A 15,527-nucleotide genomic window follows, 5' to 3' on the forward strand; every position below is an offset into this window, starting at 1 on the left:
AGGTAACAAGAGTCCCCGTTAGTACATTTTAATTGGTTGTTTGTCCCGGTGTCGAGTTTCCTTGTTACTGTCGGCCAAAAGTCTGAAAAAAAGACTTTATAACTTTAAGGTCGGAAGGCCTGACGCCTTTTATAATCCAAAACACATTGTTTACCTATTGTCTGGAAATCGGGCCTTTACGAGGTTAATATAAAATACATAATTTAAACAGCCTATATACGTCCCACTTCTGGGCACAGGCCTCTCCTGAATCAACCGGAGAGGGTATGGACTAGTATGGAGCATACGCCATAAGTAATATCTGGAGAATGCTACACCGACAAGAGCGTGGCTCTTAAATTAGTGTTGAAATTTTATGATATTTTACCGACTTCAAAAAAGGAGGAGGTTCTCAATTCGACCGTATATTTTTTTAATTATTTCAATTCCATACTTTTGCACGGAACATTCCACTTGATGAGTTGATTTCCCATCAGTATTCGGTGTTAGCGACACTCTGTAGGTATACGAAAGGTGTAACATGTCACGTGTTTATGTTCCAGTTACTGGAGCTGTTCGACTCGGAGGACCCCCGGGAGCGAGACTTCCTCAAGACCACGCTGCACAGGATATACGGCAAGTTCCTCGTGCTGCGCGCCTACATACGGAAACAAATCAATAACGTCTTTTATAGGTGAGTCTTAGGTCGGGTTTCCACTGACGCGGAGATGGGCGGAGAAGAGCGGAGGCGTGCGGATTTGACCAATCACAGCGTTCGAGAGAGTGAAAAACGAAGACGCTTTGTCACTCTCTCCCTCACGGTGATTGGTCGATCCTGCACATCTCCGCTCATGTCCGCACAGCTCCGCGTCATTGGAAACGCAGCCTTACTCCCGTATTCTAAGATGGTAACTCGAAACTTCCATCCTCAGTTGAGGCACCTTGAGGAATAATAAGAATAAGAATAAAATAAATTTATTGCCAGTAACAATTTACATTTGCTATATAAACTAAGTATTTAATTATGAATATTGCGAATACGGGCGAAAGGAAATGGCTCAGCTTGTGCTGCCATGGAGCCATGTTATGGCGCCATCCAGCGCTGGTTTTCAGTGATATCCTCTTCCTGAGATATTGTGCGGAAGTAATTGTCAACGGAAAACCTCGAACTCAGCTCAAAACCCATATTCTTAGACGGCGCCTCAACCTTATCTCGAGTTTACTCCAGTGAGGAGCCATGACGTCATTACTATTCGTACTATTTTGTTTGCAGTATGACATGCTCGCCTCCAGGGAGTAAAATCCTCAAGTCGAGGACGTAAATGTTAACTTAAAGTATGTCTCTATATCAATGTTATCATGTTTTTCATTCACCAACCCGCAATAGAGCCGCGTACCGATCGATCCGATGGAGAGGGGAGGTTTCTTTATTAAAAATATGTCATAATATTTATTTACAAGCACTCGTACATACTTCACCTCTCTACATACAATTGAATGTTTTGATCTATATAAGCATGGACATAATTTCAAGAATATTACATACATTCATAAGATCACGTCTATTTCCAGTTGGGGCAGACCACGGAATTCCACTTACTATGATTCTGACACACCACTTTTGCTTCTTCCACTCTCATCAAAGACTTTATGCGTGCTGGCCGGTTTAGAGTACTCTTGACCTGACCTTTCTTTCAAACATCTTGGATTTGATCACGATATGTACGCCTAGAGGCCTTCCTCTTCCAACCTTACCGCGTACACCCTTATCATATATTTTTTTTAAAGAACATCCACGGCCCTGTGCCGAGGTTTTTCTTGCAGCTTCTTTTCCCCGGCTATACAGGTTGTGAGAACCTGCAGTAGTTTTAGGCGGATGAGACGTTCGTTATTTAAAAATTGACGATCAAAAGTGTAACTATGTTACCAACTGAATAAAGATATTTTTGAATTTGAATTTTCGTATGTCACCCAAATTTCCAAAAGACAACTTTCAATCTACAGTCAGTCTTGGTATCGAACTATTTAACATGGAGATGATGATCATAGCTAACAGCTCTGTATGTTGTAAACACAAGATCAAAGGACTTTACGTTGTCACCAAAAATATTTCAAGGTTTTCGGCAGCGGAACTTTGAGCAGTCAGCCAAACAACAGGGTTGAGTGAACCCAAGGCGAGAAGGCTCGGTGCGCCGTATTTATGTCATTATACACAGACTGACACACAGATCCCATCCCACTTTGCTTATTAGAACTTCTGTGCGAAACTAAGAGTAAAGAAAAAGCTGCTTGACACCCAGGACTTTAAACATAAGGTGACATGTCAATCCCATACCATAGAATATGGAATAATACTACGTATAGAACGGCAACTCTTCGCTCCCCACCAGCGTCTGAGCTAGGTTTACCTCACCCCCCTCGAACATAGAGTAGACTTGAATCGTATAGCGCCAGACGTCACACACACAGATGCGCGTGTACGATAACGTCAATGTGTGGTGTCTGTGTAAAACGAGGTTGTTTGTATGATGTGTCTGGGGTGTGCCCATACATTTTGCCTGGCGTCGACTACAGCAGGAACGCGTCAAATCGAGTTGCTGACAGAAGTCAGACATTTATTCAAATGTTGAAGGTCAATTTACTTGTTATAGCAGATAAAATATAGGTCGTAGTGGTAAATACGTATATTTCGTAATGACTGATTTTGCTAAGACAAAAGTTCATACATAAGTCAATACAAAAACATTGGTGTTCTTATTGTAGATTACAATAAAAAGTTTTAACAAATTGTAACATTTTTCATCTACGTCCATTTCATACGGATCGAATCGAACGGTTCATTCCAGCAAGCTTAAAAGTAATTACTAACAGCGAGTTGTGTTCGTTCCTGTATAAATCAAAACATTCAGGTTCTATAAGGAAATCGGACAACGGAAATGCACTAACAATTTACAACATAGACAAAAACTAGCTATACAACCTGCACAATGGCTTTGTTCTAGAATGATCGATAATAACCCGCAGTCGATTATTATTTCATTGTGTCGTCACAAATTGATAGCTCGACATGTATTCAGACTGGGTTTAACACTGGGTCGTTTTAATAGCACTGTAATTTCTAGTTTTGCCGCCCATCGCATAAAAAAATGTCAAAAGATTATAAGGTATAAGAAAAAAAAATGGCAGTTTCTTATCTAGATGTTGACGGTTGTATAACACAATCCTGCGAATATTCTTTCCTCACAAAGACAAAAAATCTAAATATTCCTTAATAATAAATAAATAATAATTGACCAATCCAGGACCAACGGCTTAACATGCCTTCCGAAGCACGGATCATCTTCCTTTCGGCCAGGTGATCAGCCAGTAATGTCCTAACCAAACTAGGAACCACAAAGTAATTTTTGTGATATGTCCCCACGGGGAATCGAACCCGGGACCTCCGGATCGTGAACCCAACGCTCAACCACTGGACCACGGAGGACAATTAGGTGATCAGCCTGTAATGGCAAATGTAATGTAATGGGGGTTACTACCTACTGATGTTAGTAAGTAGTCGTTACACAAGCCATGTCAGGGGCCTTTGGCGGCTCAATAGTAACCCTGACACCAGGGTTGATGAGGTTGGAACACATCACAACCCACACGATAGAAGAAGAGATTGACCAAATTGGAGATGTCCGTAGAAAAGGCTCAGTACGATCTACTCTGAACCGGCGTGCGTGTATGAAACGATTGATGAATGTGGAGGAAGCATGAGAAGTGTCAGGATCGAAGCAAATGGAATTCCATAGGCTCTGCCTACCCCGGTGGGAAATAGGCGTGAGTTTATGTATGTATGTATGTAATAAATAAATAAAAGCGCGTGCTTGTATTTCATTCCACCGGCATTGCATGATTAATGATGAGCTAAGGACCAGCGTTAGCGTTAGTTTGAGCTTTATTACCAAACGCGATAGATAGTATCAGTGGTTGATCGATCGCAATTTTAATTGTCGATAACTACAATGTGGCCGTGAGAGCCGTGGAAGCCTAGTTGATAGAACGCATGCCTCTAACATTGAAGTCGCAGGTTCCGATTCAGCGCAGGCCTAAACCTATATTCATGATTGGATCATATATGATTATCACGTGTTCACCGGTGATGTACATCATCGTGAGGAAACCCACATTCCCGAGAAATGCATTTTCGGAGCTATGTGACTTAATCTGTATTGGGTTGGTTTTCCCTTCGCGGTTTGGAAGGTCAGACAGGCAGTCGCTTCTGTAAACAACCGGACCTGTCAAATCTTCAGGTTAGGTAAGCTGACCCTGTGAAAAACGGGATAAAGCTAGGGAGATGATGAACAATGTGGCACAATCTGGGCCTCTTCACGGCAAGAGTCAATAGGATTTTTCTAGGTAAGTATGTTCCATCTTCGACCACAACGTCACTTACCATCAAGTGTGCGTCATGTCCTTGCCTGTCTTCCATAAAAAAAACTAATTGTATAAGTGTAGGATACTAATACATGTATATATTTTTGCAGGTTTATCTACGAGACGGAGCACCACAACGGCATCGCGGAGCTGCTGGAGATCCTCGGCTCCATCATCAACGGGTTCGCGCTGCCGCTGAAGGAGGAACACAAGATGTTCCTCTTGAGGGTTAGTTGGATTTGTTACTTTGTTTTAGTTGACATGCTGCGTCTCCAGACCGCGCTAAAACAGTATCTGTGGTCCAGTGGTTGAGCGAACTATTGCCCAGGTGCGAATCCGTTCGGCTGGTCACCTGATTGTCCGAAACTAAGATGATCCGTGCTTCGGAAGACACGTTAAGCCGTTGGTCTCGGTTACTACTTACTCATGTAAGTAAGTGGTCGTTACATGAGCCACGTCAGGGGCCTTTGACGGCTCAATAATAAGGGTTGCCAAGGTTGGTAATCCACCTCACAACCCGCACAATAGAAGAAGACCGCACTCGAATCGATAGACGCAATGGATGCTATCTACGTAGATAAACGGCGTATAGTCATTGGTGGAAGTTGAACATCCTGTCGAGACCTCAGGAAAAGTATGTTAATTAATGTCAAATTTGCAGGTACTACTGCCTCTGCACAAAGCAAAGTCACTGTCGGTATACCACCCGCAGTTGGCGTACTGCGTCGTGCAGTTCCTCGAGAAGGACCCCTCGCTCACGCAACCTGTAGTTAGGTATGTATGATACACATATAGTACTCAATTACATCATTTATGCAAACAACATAGCATAGCATCACGCCTGAAGCATATGCTCCACATAAATAAATAAATATTTATTTATTTATATAGTTTATTTTTTATTTGTAAGGTGGTAAGATTTTTTCAAGCAATTCCAATTTTAAATATTGTTCTCGACGTTTTTCAGGGCATTATTAAAATACTGGCCGAAGACCCACTCGCCGAAGGAGGTGATGTTCCTGAACGAGATGGAAGAAATCTTGGACGTGATCGAACCAGCAGAGTTCCAGAAGATCATGGACCCGCTGTTCCGACAGCTAGCCAAGTGTGTCTCCAGCCCCCACTTCCAGGTCAGATGATATAAGCATTACTCTTTGTATATATAGCTCGACATCTTGAGATCCTCAACGAAATCGAGCTAGCACAGTTCCAGAAGATTAAGGACCCGCTTCTATATACGAAAATATTATCTGAAAATAGCAGTCACGGAATTTCACTACGCTGGAAGAGCAAATTCCGAAAGATATAACACGATGCGAAAAGCTCCTTTCCTGAATTCACTCGGCTGGGATTCAAACCTAAGAGCTGTGTATATTTAAAATAAGAAAATAAAAAGTTGATTACAGTGACATTTGATACGTAACATTAGGTAAAGGCTACGAATAAATAAGGGTAAAGGTTAGAATCTCCTTTTAAGAAGACTTATGCATGTATTAGGAGACTCTGGTCTTCCATGACTATTTTTTATTTACTAGTAAACAGTAGAACCAACATAGTATCATTAGAGTGACAAATCTGTCGTCTCTTTCGCAGTAGACGATGTATCTTTATCTCTGTCCTGCTGTAATCTAATCTAATTCCATCTCCAGGTGGCGGAACGAGCACTCTACTACTGGAACAACGAGTACATAATGTCTCTAATATCGGACAATGCGACGCACATCCTGCCCATCATGTTCCCTTCGCTGTACCGCAACACCAAGAGCCACTGGAACAAGACCATCCACGGGCTGGTGTACAACGCGCTCAAGCTCTTCATGGAGATGAACCAGAAGCTGTTCGACGAGTGCACGCAGCAGTATAAACAGGAGAAACAAAAGTGAGTGGTATTGACTGATATCCTATAAACCACAGTCACTAAGGAGTTTTTTTCTAAAAGCACAAATAGACGGTCTAACATGTGCGGTTCAAACTACAGGATAATGCTGTGCGGTGCGGTCGTTCACGCCACACAAGCGAATCTTACCACGAACTGTTCACTCGTTGCCGAGCTAGCGGTGTGTGAACACCCCATACAATATGTCTCCGTTTAACAAAACAAGCTAAATTCGTATTATTTGCAGCTACCAACCTTGCTACGACACCTTTACCCTGACAAGTAAAATAGAAAAGAATGGGCTAAATTCTATCTAAAAACAAAAACATACTAAAAACATACTAAAAACAGGCACTACCTGTGTATACGAAGTTTTACGAAGGTAGAACTGGACTGATTTCGGTGCAGTGCGTGAGGCAGTCGAACCGTCGAACCGAGTAATGATAATATTTTTATTGTGATGGGTTTGCTCTTCGCCCCAGACTTGTCCGAAGGCATTGACAGGGCCTAAGATGGAGCTCGCCCAGAAGGTGCCTGTTTACTCTGGTCTAACAGTGTGCACACAACGTAATGTGCGGCGCACAGCCCTCCACGCGATCGAAATGGTGCGATATCGAACCGTTCGTGGTTCGGCGCAAACTGGTTCGATGGTCTGTTATCACTTTAAAAAAGCGCCCAAACCGTGCTGTAAATACGTATATATTAAGTTATGTAGATAGTATAAGTGTCCTCAAATTAAAGTGTTATGGCTGTTCAAATAAAGTGCAATATCGGCTGTACATTGTCCCGGGTGCGGACCTCTGAGCGCCCCAATACACCAGCTTACGTCACGCATGCCCGCAGGGAGCGCGAGCGCGTGGTGCAGCGCGAGGAGCTGTGGCAGCGCATCGAGGCGCGCGCCGCGTGCAACCCCGCGTACCGCGCGCCGCCGCCGCGCGCGCAGCCGCCGCCCGCCGCCGCCCTAGCCGCGCCCGACCTCGGGTACGCGCGCAGCGACCACGAGCCTCACGAGGTAACACTGCCACACTACAAGGATTTACTACATATACAACGGCAACTCTCATGGTACGAATTGGTGCGGGGCGGTGACGTAGTCATCATCAACATCCGTTTTCACGAGCTTGCCCAACGTAAAGATTTGACAGGTGCAGTTTATTTACAGAAGCGACTGCCTTTAGTCATACAGGCTTCCAAACCGTGAAGGGAAAACCAACCCGATATAGGTTAGGGCACATAACTCCGAAGCGCATTTCTCGGGCTTCCTCACGATGTTCAATGTACAGTTCTATATGTAGTGAATAAATAATTATAGAATTTGTTAAATTTAGGTTGTTGAATAATATTAATCAGCGAAATAATAGATCGTGTTCGTCGTTCACTCCATCTTGGTAATCTTTATTGATTGTCAGTTTGAAGCGACATTTTTAATACGACAACATTGACATACGACATGCTAAAAGAAATGATGGTTCAAAAAATGCGCGCTAGATGGCGCTGCCACCATATGGATGTTCTACAGCAAGTACCAAGCACTGGAAACCAGAAAACTGACTAATAGTAAATAGGTTTAGTAGGTTTAAGTACCTACGTAATATTATTCTTTGTTCCGGGCACAACATCCCCAAGGCCCCGGGTTCGAATCCCGGTGGGGACATATCACAAAAATCACTTTGTGATCCCTAGTTTGGTTAGGACATTACAGGCTGATCACCTGACTGTCTGAAAGTAAGACGATCCGTGCGTCGAGAGGCACGTTAAGCCGTTGGTCCCGCTTACTATGTATTTACGTGAGTAATCGTTACATGAGCCATGTCAGGTGCCTTTGGCGGTTCAATAATAACCCTGACACCAGGGTTGATGCGGTTGGTATTCCACCTCACAACCCACACGATAAGAAGAAAATCCCCAAGCGATGTCCAAATGTTACGAATGAAAAGTGAAACGTATGTGTTGTCCGTCACCAGGTCCGCAAGCAGGGCTACAGCAACGCGTCCAAGCCGCTCCTGCGCAAGAAGTCTGAGCTGCCGGCCGCCAGCAGCACGGTGCAGGCGCTCATCGAGCACACGCGCGCCGACACCTACCTGCCCACGCCGCCCGACGTCAACCAGTGCTAGCAGCCGCCCGCCCCCACCACGCGGCAGCTGCTGCTGCTACTCAAACAATCACAACTAAATACATAAACACATTTAAACATACAAATACCGGCAGAACTCCGTCGGAAGTATAGATTCTACTTCTCGATCTTAGATTAAAAAACCGAGCAAGACTCCTAAGAGAGTTATTGAGGACAGCAGAGGCAAGAGCATTGGACACTTAATAAGACACGACGAATTTATATAAAGGAAGCTAGAAGGGGAAGACCAAGAAGAGCTTATATGGAACAGATTAAAGAGAAGGCGAACGTCGTGTCTTATAAGGAAGTGAAGGAATTGGCCTTTGATAGACAAGAATGGAGAATGCTGCACCGACAAGAGCATGGCTCTTAAATTAGTGATGATGAAGTCTCGTAAGAAACTATCAGCTGATGAACTCTTCGACGTCTGACGTCACGCCTGATGACTGACGAAAAAAAAGAAAAGTCTATACAGAATATGGTGCTAACGATCATTCACGCTGCCAACACTATCACAAGTAAATACATTAAAACGTATGAACGAGACAGATAGATTATGGCCGTGTGAATAATCGTCTGAAAACTAACAGCCTATATACGTTCTACTGCTGGGAATAAGCCGAGCAGGCAATCAACGGTAAGAGATAATCTTAGAGGAATTATAATATCACCATCATAGGGCAAATACCAGTACAGAAGAATATAACGGCTTGAAAAGACTTGATTTTGATATGAACACGTCTAAAAAGTAAGGCTTCGTTTCGAAGAACTGCATAACAGCAAAATGAGGCCAAAAATGAATATAAATTATACCATTTTCAAATATCTTCAAATATGAGATCTTATAAAATTATAATCTATTCAAAGGAGATGACTTTGTTAAATTTAAATGTAGGTACAGTGGTATACACATGCACTGGAGTAAAGATGAATTAGTAATTACAAAAGTTATTAACATTTTGTTGCATTTCAATATAACTTCATGCGTTTGCGAAATACGTGCATATTATTTGCGTCTATATTTAGTTATATGTATACAGATAACGTAAACAGCTTATATACGTCCCACTGCTGAGCACAGGCCTCTCCTAAATCTACCGGACGGGGTATAAAGTATACTCCAACACGCTGCTCCACTGCGGGTTGGTGAATTATTATGTTCAAATAATCCTCTCGTTCGCGCCCAACTAGGTACTAACGGGTGAGAGCCCTCAGCGCTCCCCATTTGTCCGGCCAAGTAGTTAATGCCATCTGAGGAAAACTTACAATAAGTCCGTCAAAGAAAAGTCTTATTTAAGTCCTTTTATTAAGCACATTTTTTAATAAATAATTTTATTTACATCAATTGCAATTTCCGAGCAAATTTGAAGTCTATTTTATTGTGCATTTTTCAGATCATTCCAATTTTTTAAACTTTATGTTTCCAAAATGAAGACGTGGCCTAAAGGTCTTGTAACCAGGCCAAAAATTAAAAAAAAATCTATGTCGGCCGTATAAAAATTGTACCAAAACTCCAGTGCATATGTGATAAACAAGTGATCTTAGTGCAAGCGAGAGGACGCTAAGTGCGACGCGATGTGGTCTATATTGAATACTAGTTAGTACATTAATATTAAATTGTAGTACTTCTGTTGATGTTTTATGTTCACCGCTGAAGTAGCCTATAGCTTGATAGGGAAATAAGTCGCTTTAAAATTGCCGTCTCTCTCGCCCTTACGCGAGATGCCGTTACTAGAAAGAGAGGGATAATATTTTACAAAACAAAGTTGACTTATTTTCCGTATCCGGCTATAGCGCTAATATACAAAATGGTTGTTAATTTGTCTGTTGTTGGAACTAATCGACTTTTTCACTTGTTAGTAAATGTTAATGGTTAGTGCCTCACAGGCGAGTTAACAGACGGTAGATACGCATAGTTAATGTGCCAGACAGCATACTGCACCACAATTCCGGGCTTAGTTAATGTCGCGGTGTCTCCTTAAACGTATCCATACATCGCGTGATAACCCACCAATGAGAGACGTCATCTATCAAATTAAAGAGCTCTTATTGGTCGGTTATCACGCGATTTTTACTATTACGACGAACGCTGATTGTACGCAGCGTAGAGATAGAAGTCGCAACGATCCATGTAATTCCACCAATACAAAGAAATATATCAATGTTAACTATTAATAAGCTTGATGTAGATAAATGTATTCCCCATTTGTCAATCCTACTGTTTAGACGTCGTGACTTCTGTCTCTGTCTAACCTATGTTATAGAACGTTTGCAACTGGTGGAGTGAGTGAGACGCCTATATAATTATTGTTTCCTCTCAATATGCATCACAAGGCGCCCTTACGGCTAGCTACTAAAACTCGACGAGCAAATATTTGAAATGGTTTCGATTTACATATCGTTTTTAATATTTTTATAATCGGTTGACATTTTCACATAATCGATTTAGGTAGTATCGAATCGGTGTATAAAATCGAAATCAGACCGAATGTCTGTTTGCGAGTACGCGGCAATTCTTTTTCTAATATAAGTATTACATTTCACCATTCCACTTGAGAACCACCAAGGAGTATATAGCTGAATCATGTAATTTAACTATAGTATAGTATAATCATGTTTATACAACAGCCATGTTCTAACTGTTAATGATAATTTATTGTTTGTAAAATACCAAATATGCATTGTCTTTTATATCTTTATTTTATGGTTGATGTTTTTACACGGATTTCGTTCGAAACACAGTAGGTATGTGTTATTCGCTCTATCCGGATTCGTATTAGAATATACCTATTACAGCTTTTAAATTCAGGCGGTTTGGAAGTAGATTGATTTGGTCTTAAGTCACCCTTAATATCTTATATTTGTAATCGACGGTTGGTAACCATCGCTGGTACATACAGTGACCTTGATCTCAACTATGATTGTACATAAAAGCTAGTGTATGAACCTATTATGGACAAGAGGAATTCCGATTTTGGTCCGCCTTCACATATGCTCTCAATAACTTATTTTCGGACATTTTTAAGTTAAGCTCGGAAATCCGGTGGCATATTTACCTAAACTTGATGGTAGTACATAATATAGAGTTGATATTACCGTTCACCGCTTTACCTGAAAATAGTAATAATTTGATTCGTTCTTTTCTAACATGCTTTCAACAAAAATTGTAATATATTTAAAATTTAATTTCTTACTATTTACAAACTTTATCACAGCAATAACGCATTTAAGTAATATTACTTTAGTTACAAAACATTCGGTACATTCAGTATTTTATTGTTCTGCGAGGTCTGCACTACTACCAGAGGGTTTTAATCAATAGATAAGAAATGCTATTTACACAGACAAACGTCGTGATTTCCGTAATTTCTGCTATTATAAAAAGTTAAGTGAGGCGGTGAACAGTAATATCAACTCTATATTATGTACTACCGTTAAGTTTAAGTAAATATGCCACCAAATTTCCGACTTATATGTATAAGCAATAAATTCGTGTAGTAACTTCAACCAGAGCTATATAAATATTGCCTTCAAGCCTACCGTAACTTAGAACAGGGCACGGTTTTGCATTTCAAGGTAATTAGTTGACTTTATTTCTATTAGTTGTGTGTATGGAGTGCCAAAGGAGATTCTGGTAATCAATTTCGTGTTTTATTCCTATTGAATGTGGACGACAATTGAGTGGTAGACTAGGCGGTACAACGGACATGTAGACAAACAAGCTATGCCTACCCTTTCCCTGAGACAATACGTAACTTGATAAAAGGAATTATTTTTCTATGACTTTGTAAAATCTTTCCTTGGCTTGCGAAGGACCTTGTCACATAAGAGAATGAACTTTGTCGTCTTTTCTTACAACTACAAGCTCGATAATCGACGTGGGCTCTATAGATATCGTTCAGTCGACACCTACGCTTCGTAATCTTTGTGGCAAGGCTTGTCTCAATGTCTTTGTATCCCCTAATTCTTTGTAAAGACGTACGAGCTGTAATCGGGAGATACATTTATTTAATTTTAGTCTTTTGACGTAAAAGGTGTTGGTCCAAACCTTAACTGGGTATCTAGCTGTATAAATATAATTCTAAATATGATGTTGAGTATAAAACCTATATTATTGTAGTGTGGAGTAACTAATATTTATAGTAAATACTCTATATACCCAGTCCAGGCGAAACCTTAGGTTCAATTTAAAGCGACAGTAGTAAAGCACACTGATTCTTCTCTACAGCCGTTATGAGTTGAAGAGTATAGGAATTTATTTGTAGATAATATAATAATAATTATGATGAATGGCTCGAATGCATGTTTCGTTAATATACACTTCTCATCAAAAAAATCGAAACACTTCCGTTTTCATTGTTTCTGTCGGAATTTAACACAAAAAAGAATTCATACGATGAAAAAAAATACATAAATGTATAGCTGGCAGTTTGGCCATTACAGTAATAAGCGAAAATTCTAAATTCAAAATTAGAATTTCATTTGTTTATCTTATAAACGAAATGAATCACTGTTTTGAGACAAATGTGTGTTTAGGGTTGGAGTACATTTAGCGTTTAAAAACTAAAAATTGGCGCCTATCCTTAAACTTTTTGTTTTTTATTTCAATACTGTGACTTTGGGACGTCTGAAAAAAGGTTTTTTTTCTAAAACGTATGGATACTTCGCCCACAGAAGCCGCCCAAGTTGTGGCATTGCTGGATTCTGGCCTTAGTCAGCGTGTTGTGGCTGCAAGACTGCATCTAAGCCTGTCATCTGTTCATAGAGTCTATAAACGTTATCGGGAGACTGGTTTGTTCACGCGCCGTTCAGGATCTGGCAGGAATCGGGTCACTTCTGAGCGAGATGATCGATTTATTGTAACAACTTCTTTAAGAAATCGACGCCTTAACGCTTTTCACCTGCAGCAGCGGCTTCGTGTTGTACGAAGGGTGGCTGTAAGTGACTCTACAATTAGAAGAAGGTTGAAGGATCGTGGACTGGTACCGCATAAGCCAGCAAATGGGCCGAAATTAACTGCAGACCATCGAAGAGCGCGCCTTAACTTTGCACGTGAGCACCTAAATTGGTCATACCTACAGTGGAGCAAAGTTCTCTTTTCTGATGAGTGTAAAATTATGCTGTATGGTAACGACGGAAGGAACAAGGTCTACAGAAGAGACGGAGAACGCTATGCACAATGCTGCATTGAAGAAAAGGTCAGCTATGGTGGCGGTTCTGTAGGTATGACCAATTTAGGTGCTCACGTGCAAAGTTAAGGCGCGCTCTTCGATGGTCTGCAGTTAATTTCGGCCCATTTGCTGGCTTATGCGGTACCAGTCCACGATCCTTCAACCTTCTTCTAATTGTAGAGTCACTTACAGCCACCCTTCGTACAACACGAAGCCGCTGCTGCAGGTGAAAAGCGTTAAGGCGTCGATTTCTTAAAGAAGTTGTTACAATAAATCGATCATCTCGCTCAGAAGTGACCCGATTCCTGCCAGATCCTGAACGGCGCGTGAACAAACCAGTCTCCCGATAACGTTTATAGACTCTATGAACAGATGACAGGCTTAGATGCAGTCTTGCAGCCACAACACGCTGACTAAGGCCAGAATCCAGCAATGCCACAACTTGGGCGGCTTCTGTGGGCGAAGTATCCATACGTTTTAGAAAAAAAACCTTTTTTCAGACGTCCCAAAGTCACAGTATTGAAATAAAAAACAAAAAGTTTAAGGATAGGCGCCAATTTTTAGTTTTTAAACGCTAAATGTACTCCAACCCTAAACACACATTTGTCTCAAAACAGTGATTCATTTCGTTTATAAGATAAACAAATGAAATTCTAATTTTGAATTTAGAATTTTCGCTTATTACTGTAATGGCCACACTGCCAGCTATACATTTATGTATTTTTTTTCATCGTATGAATTCTTTTTTGTGTTAAATTCCGACAGAAACAATGAAAACGGAAGTGTTTCGATTTTTTTGATGAGAAGTGTAATTATAATTTACAGTCCAAATTCACTGTTCACTTGTAGGGATGTTTTTTTTTTTGTTATTTATTTACATTATTATATGAGCAAGTGACTGGTCGAGACGTAAATATAAGAAATGGTTTTGTAAAATGTAAATTATCTTGTACAAAGTATGAAATGATTATTCAAAACGCTTTAGGTAATATGATTGCAATTTTAATGAGATTTAAGCCGGTCTTAAGCAGTCACTTGCTGGATAGTCAGGTATTCTTAATACTCGAAATATCTTAGAATATAATCATTCTGGATTGGATATCAGAATAATATCATTTTCATAAATTTGTTGTTATGTAAGCGAACATTATGTATAGACGGGAATACACATGTCAGTAGCTAGTTCATTTGCATGCCAGCTTCTTTCATTTGCATACGTTAACTGGCAAGCATGTAGGTTACTCGATTTTCGGACGTGCTGTTTACTGTATTTGCCGTTAGCTCGCATGCAAGTTACTGCTCCGTTTTACTCGCATGTTTATTCCCGCCTGTGAATATTTTGAAGTATCTTTGGTTGAATAGAAACTGTTTATATTTAATCTTCTTCGTATAAGACTTGCCATAATTTTCGCAATTTGCCCAGAGTGCGGCGGATGTAAGGAATAACTCTTCCTATTACAATAGCATAGTTAGGTATGTCGCTCGGTAAGGGTCTTCTATGGATAATTCTCATACTAACCGTCTCACCAATAAAAATAACAAAACAAGCGTTAAACGTGTATTAAACACGTTAACACAATTTACACGTTTCACGTTCGTGGATTGTGTTGCACGTGTTGTATTTGACAGCCAAGCAAAGTTCAATTTATATATTTGGTAATTGGATTCAATATTGCTTGACTGTCAAATACTTAAACACACGTTCACCGCTTGTATTTTTTATTGGTAAGGCGAATAGTAAATAAATATTTCGAGTATTAAGCATTTAGTACCTAAGTGCGTGCGTGTATGTGACCCACAATAGAAAATCGTTCGCAAGCTGTTCAATAAATTGATAAATTTTGTATAAATATTTATAACGGTAATGTAACTGTTGGAAACAAAGTATTGTAACAGATGACATATTGTAAGGTGCTTATGATTATCGTTATAATACAAAGTTGTGCATATAACTAACGAGTTTTTATTT

General features: G+C 40.5%; 1 protein-coding gene across 4 annotated transcripts in view; it reads left to right on the top strand.

Moving 5' to 3' along the window:
- Window positions 1-15,510, top strand: part of LOC126375205 (serine/threonine-protein phosphatase 2A 56 kDa regulatory subunit delta isoform-like) — a 115,757-nt gene extending 100,247 nt beyond the window's left edge. For all 4 annotated transcript variants that reach the window (XM_050022099.1, XM_050022098.1, XM_050022097.1 and 1 more), the window contains 7 exons: window positions 543-673; window positions 4,509-4,626; window positions 5,060-5,172; window positions 5,366-5,528; window positions 6,048-6,277; window positions 7,118-7,286; window positions 8,239-15,510. In XM_050022099.1, the coding sequence (XP_049878056.1) occupies window positions 543-673; window positions 4,509-4,626; window positions 5,060-5,172; window positions 5,366-5,528; window positions 6,048-6,277; window positions 7,118-7,286; window positions 8,239-8,388 (1,074 nt within the window). In that variant the 3' untranslated portion in view covers window positions 8,389-15,510. The remainder of the gene's footprint in view (window positions 1-542; window positions 674-4,508; window positions 4,627-5,059; window positions 5,173-5,365; window positions 5,529-6,047; window positions 6,278-7,117; window positions 7,287-8,238) is intronic.
- The last annotated feature ends 17 nt before the right edge of the window (window positions 15,511-15,527 follow it).

This window comes from Pectinophora gossypiella, chromosome 18 (genome assembly GCF_024362695.1).
Source record: "Pectinophora gossypiella chromosome 18, ilPecGoss1.1, whole genome shotgun sequence".
NCBI lineage: Eukaryota > Metazoa > Arthropoda > Insecta > Lepidoptera > Gelechiidae > Pectinophora > Pectinophora gossypiella.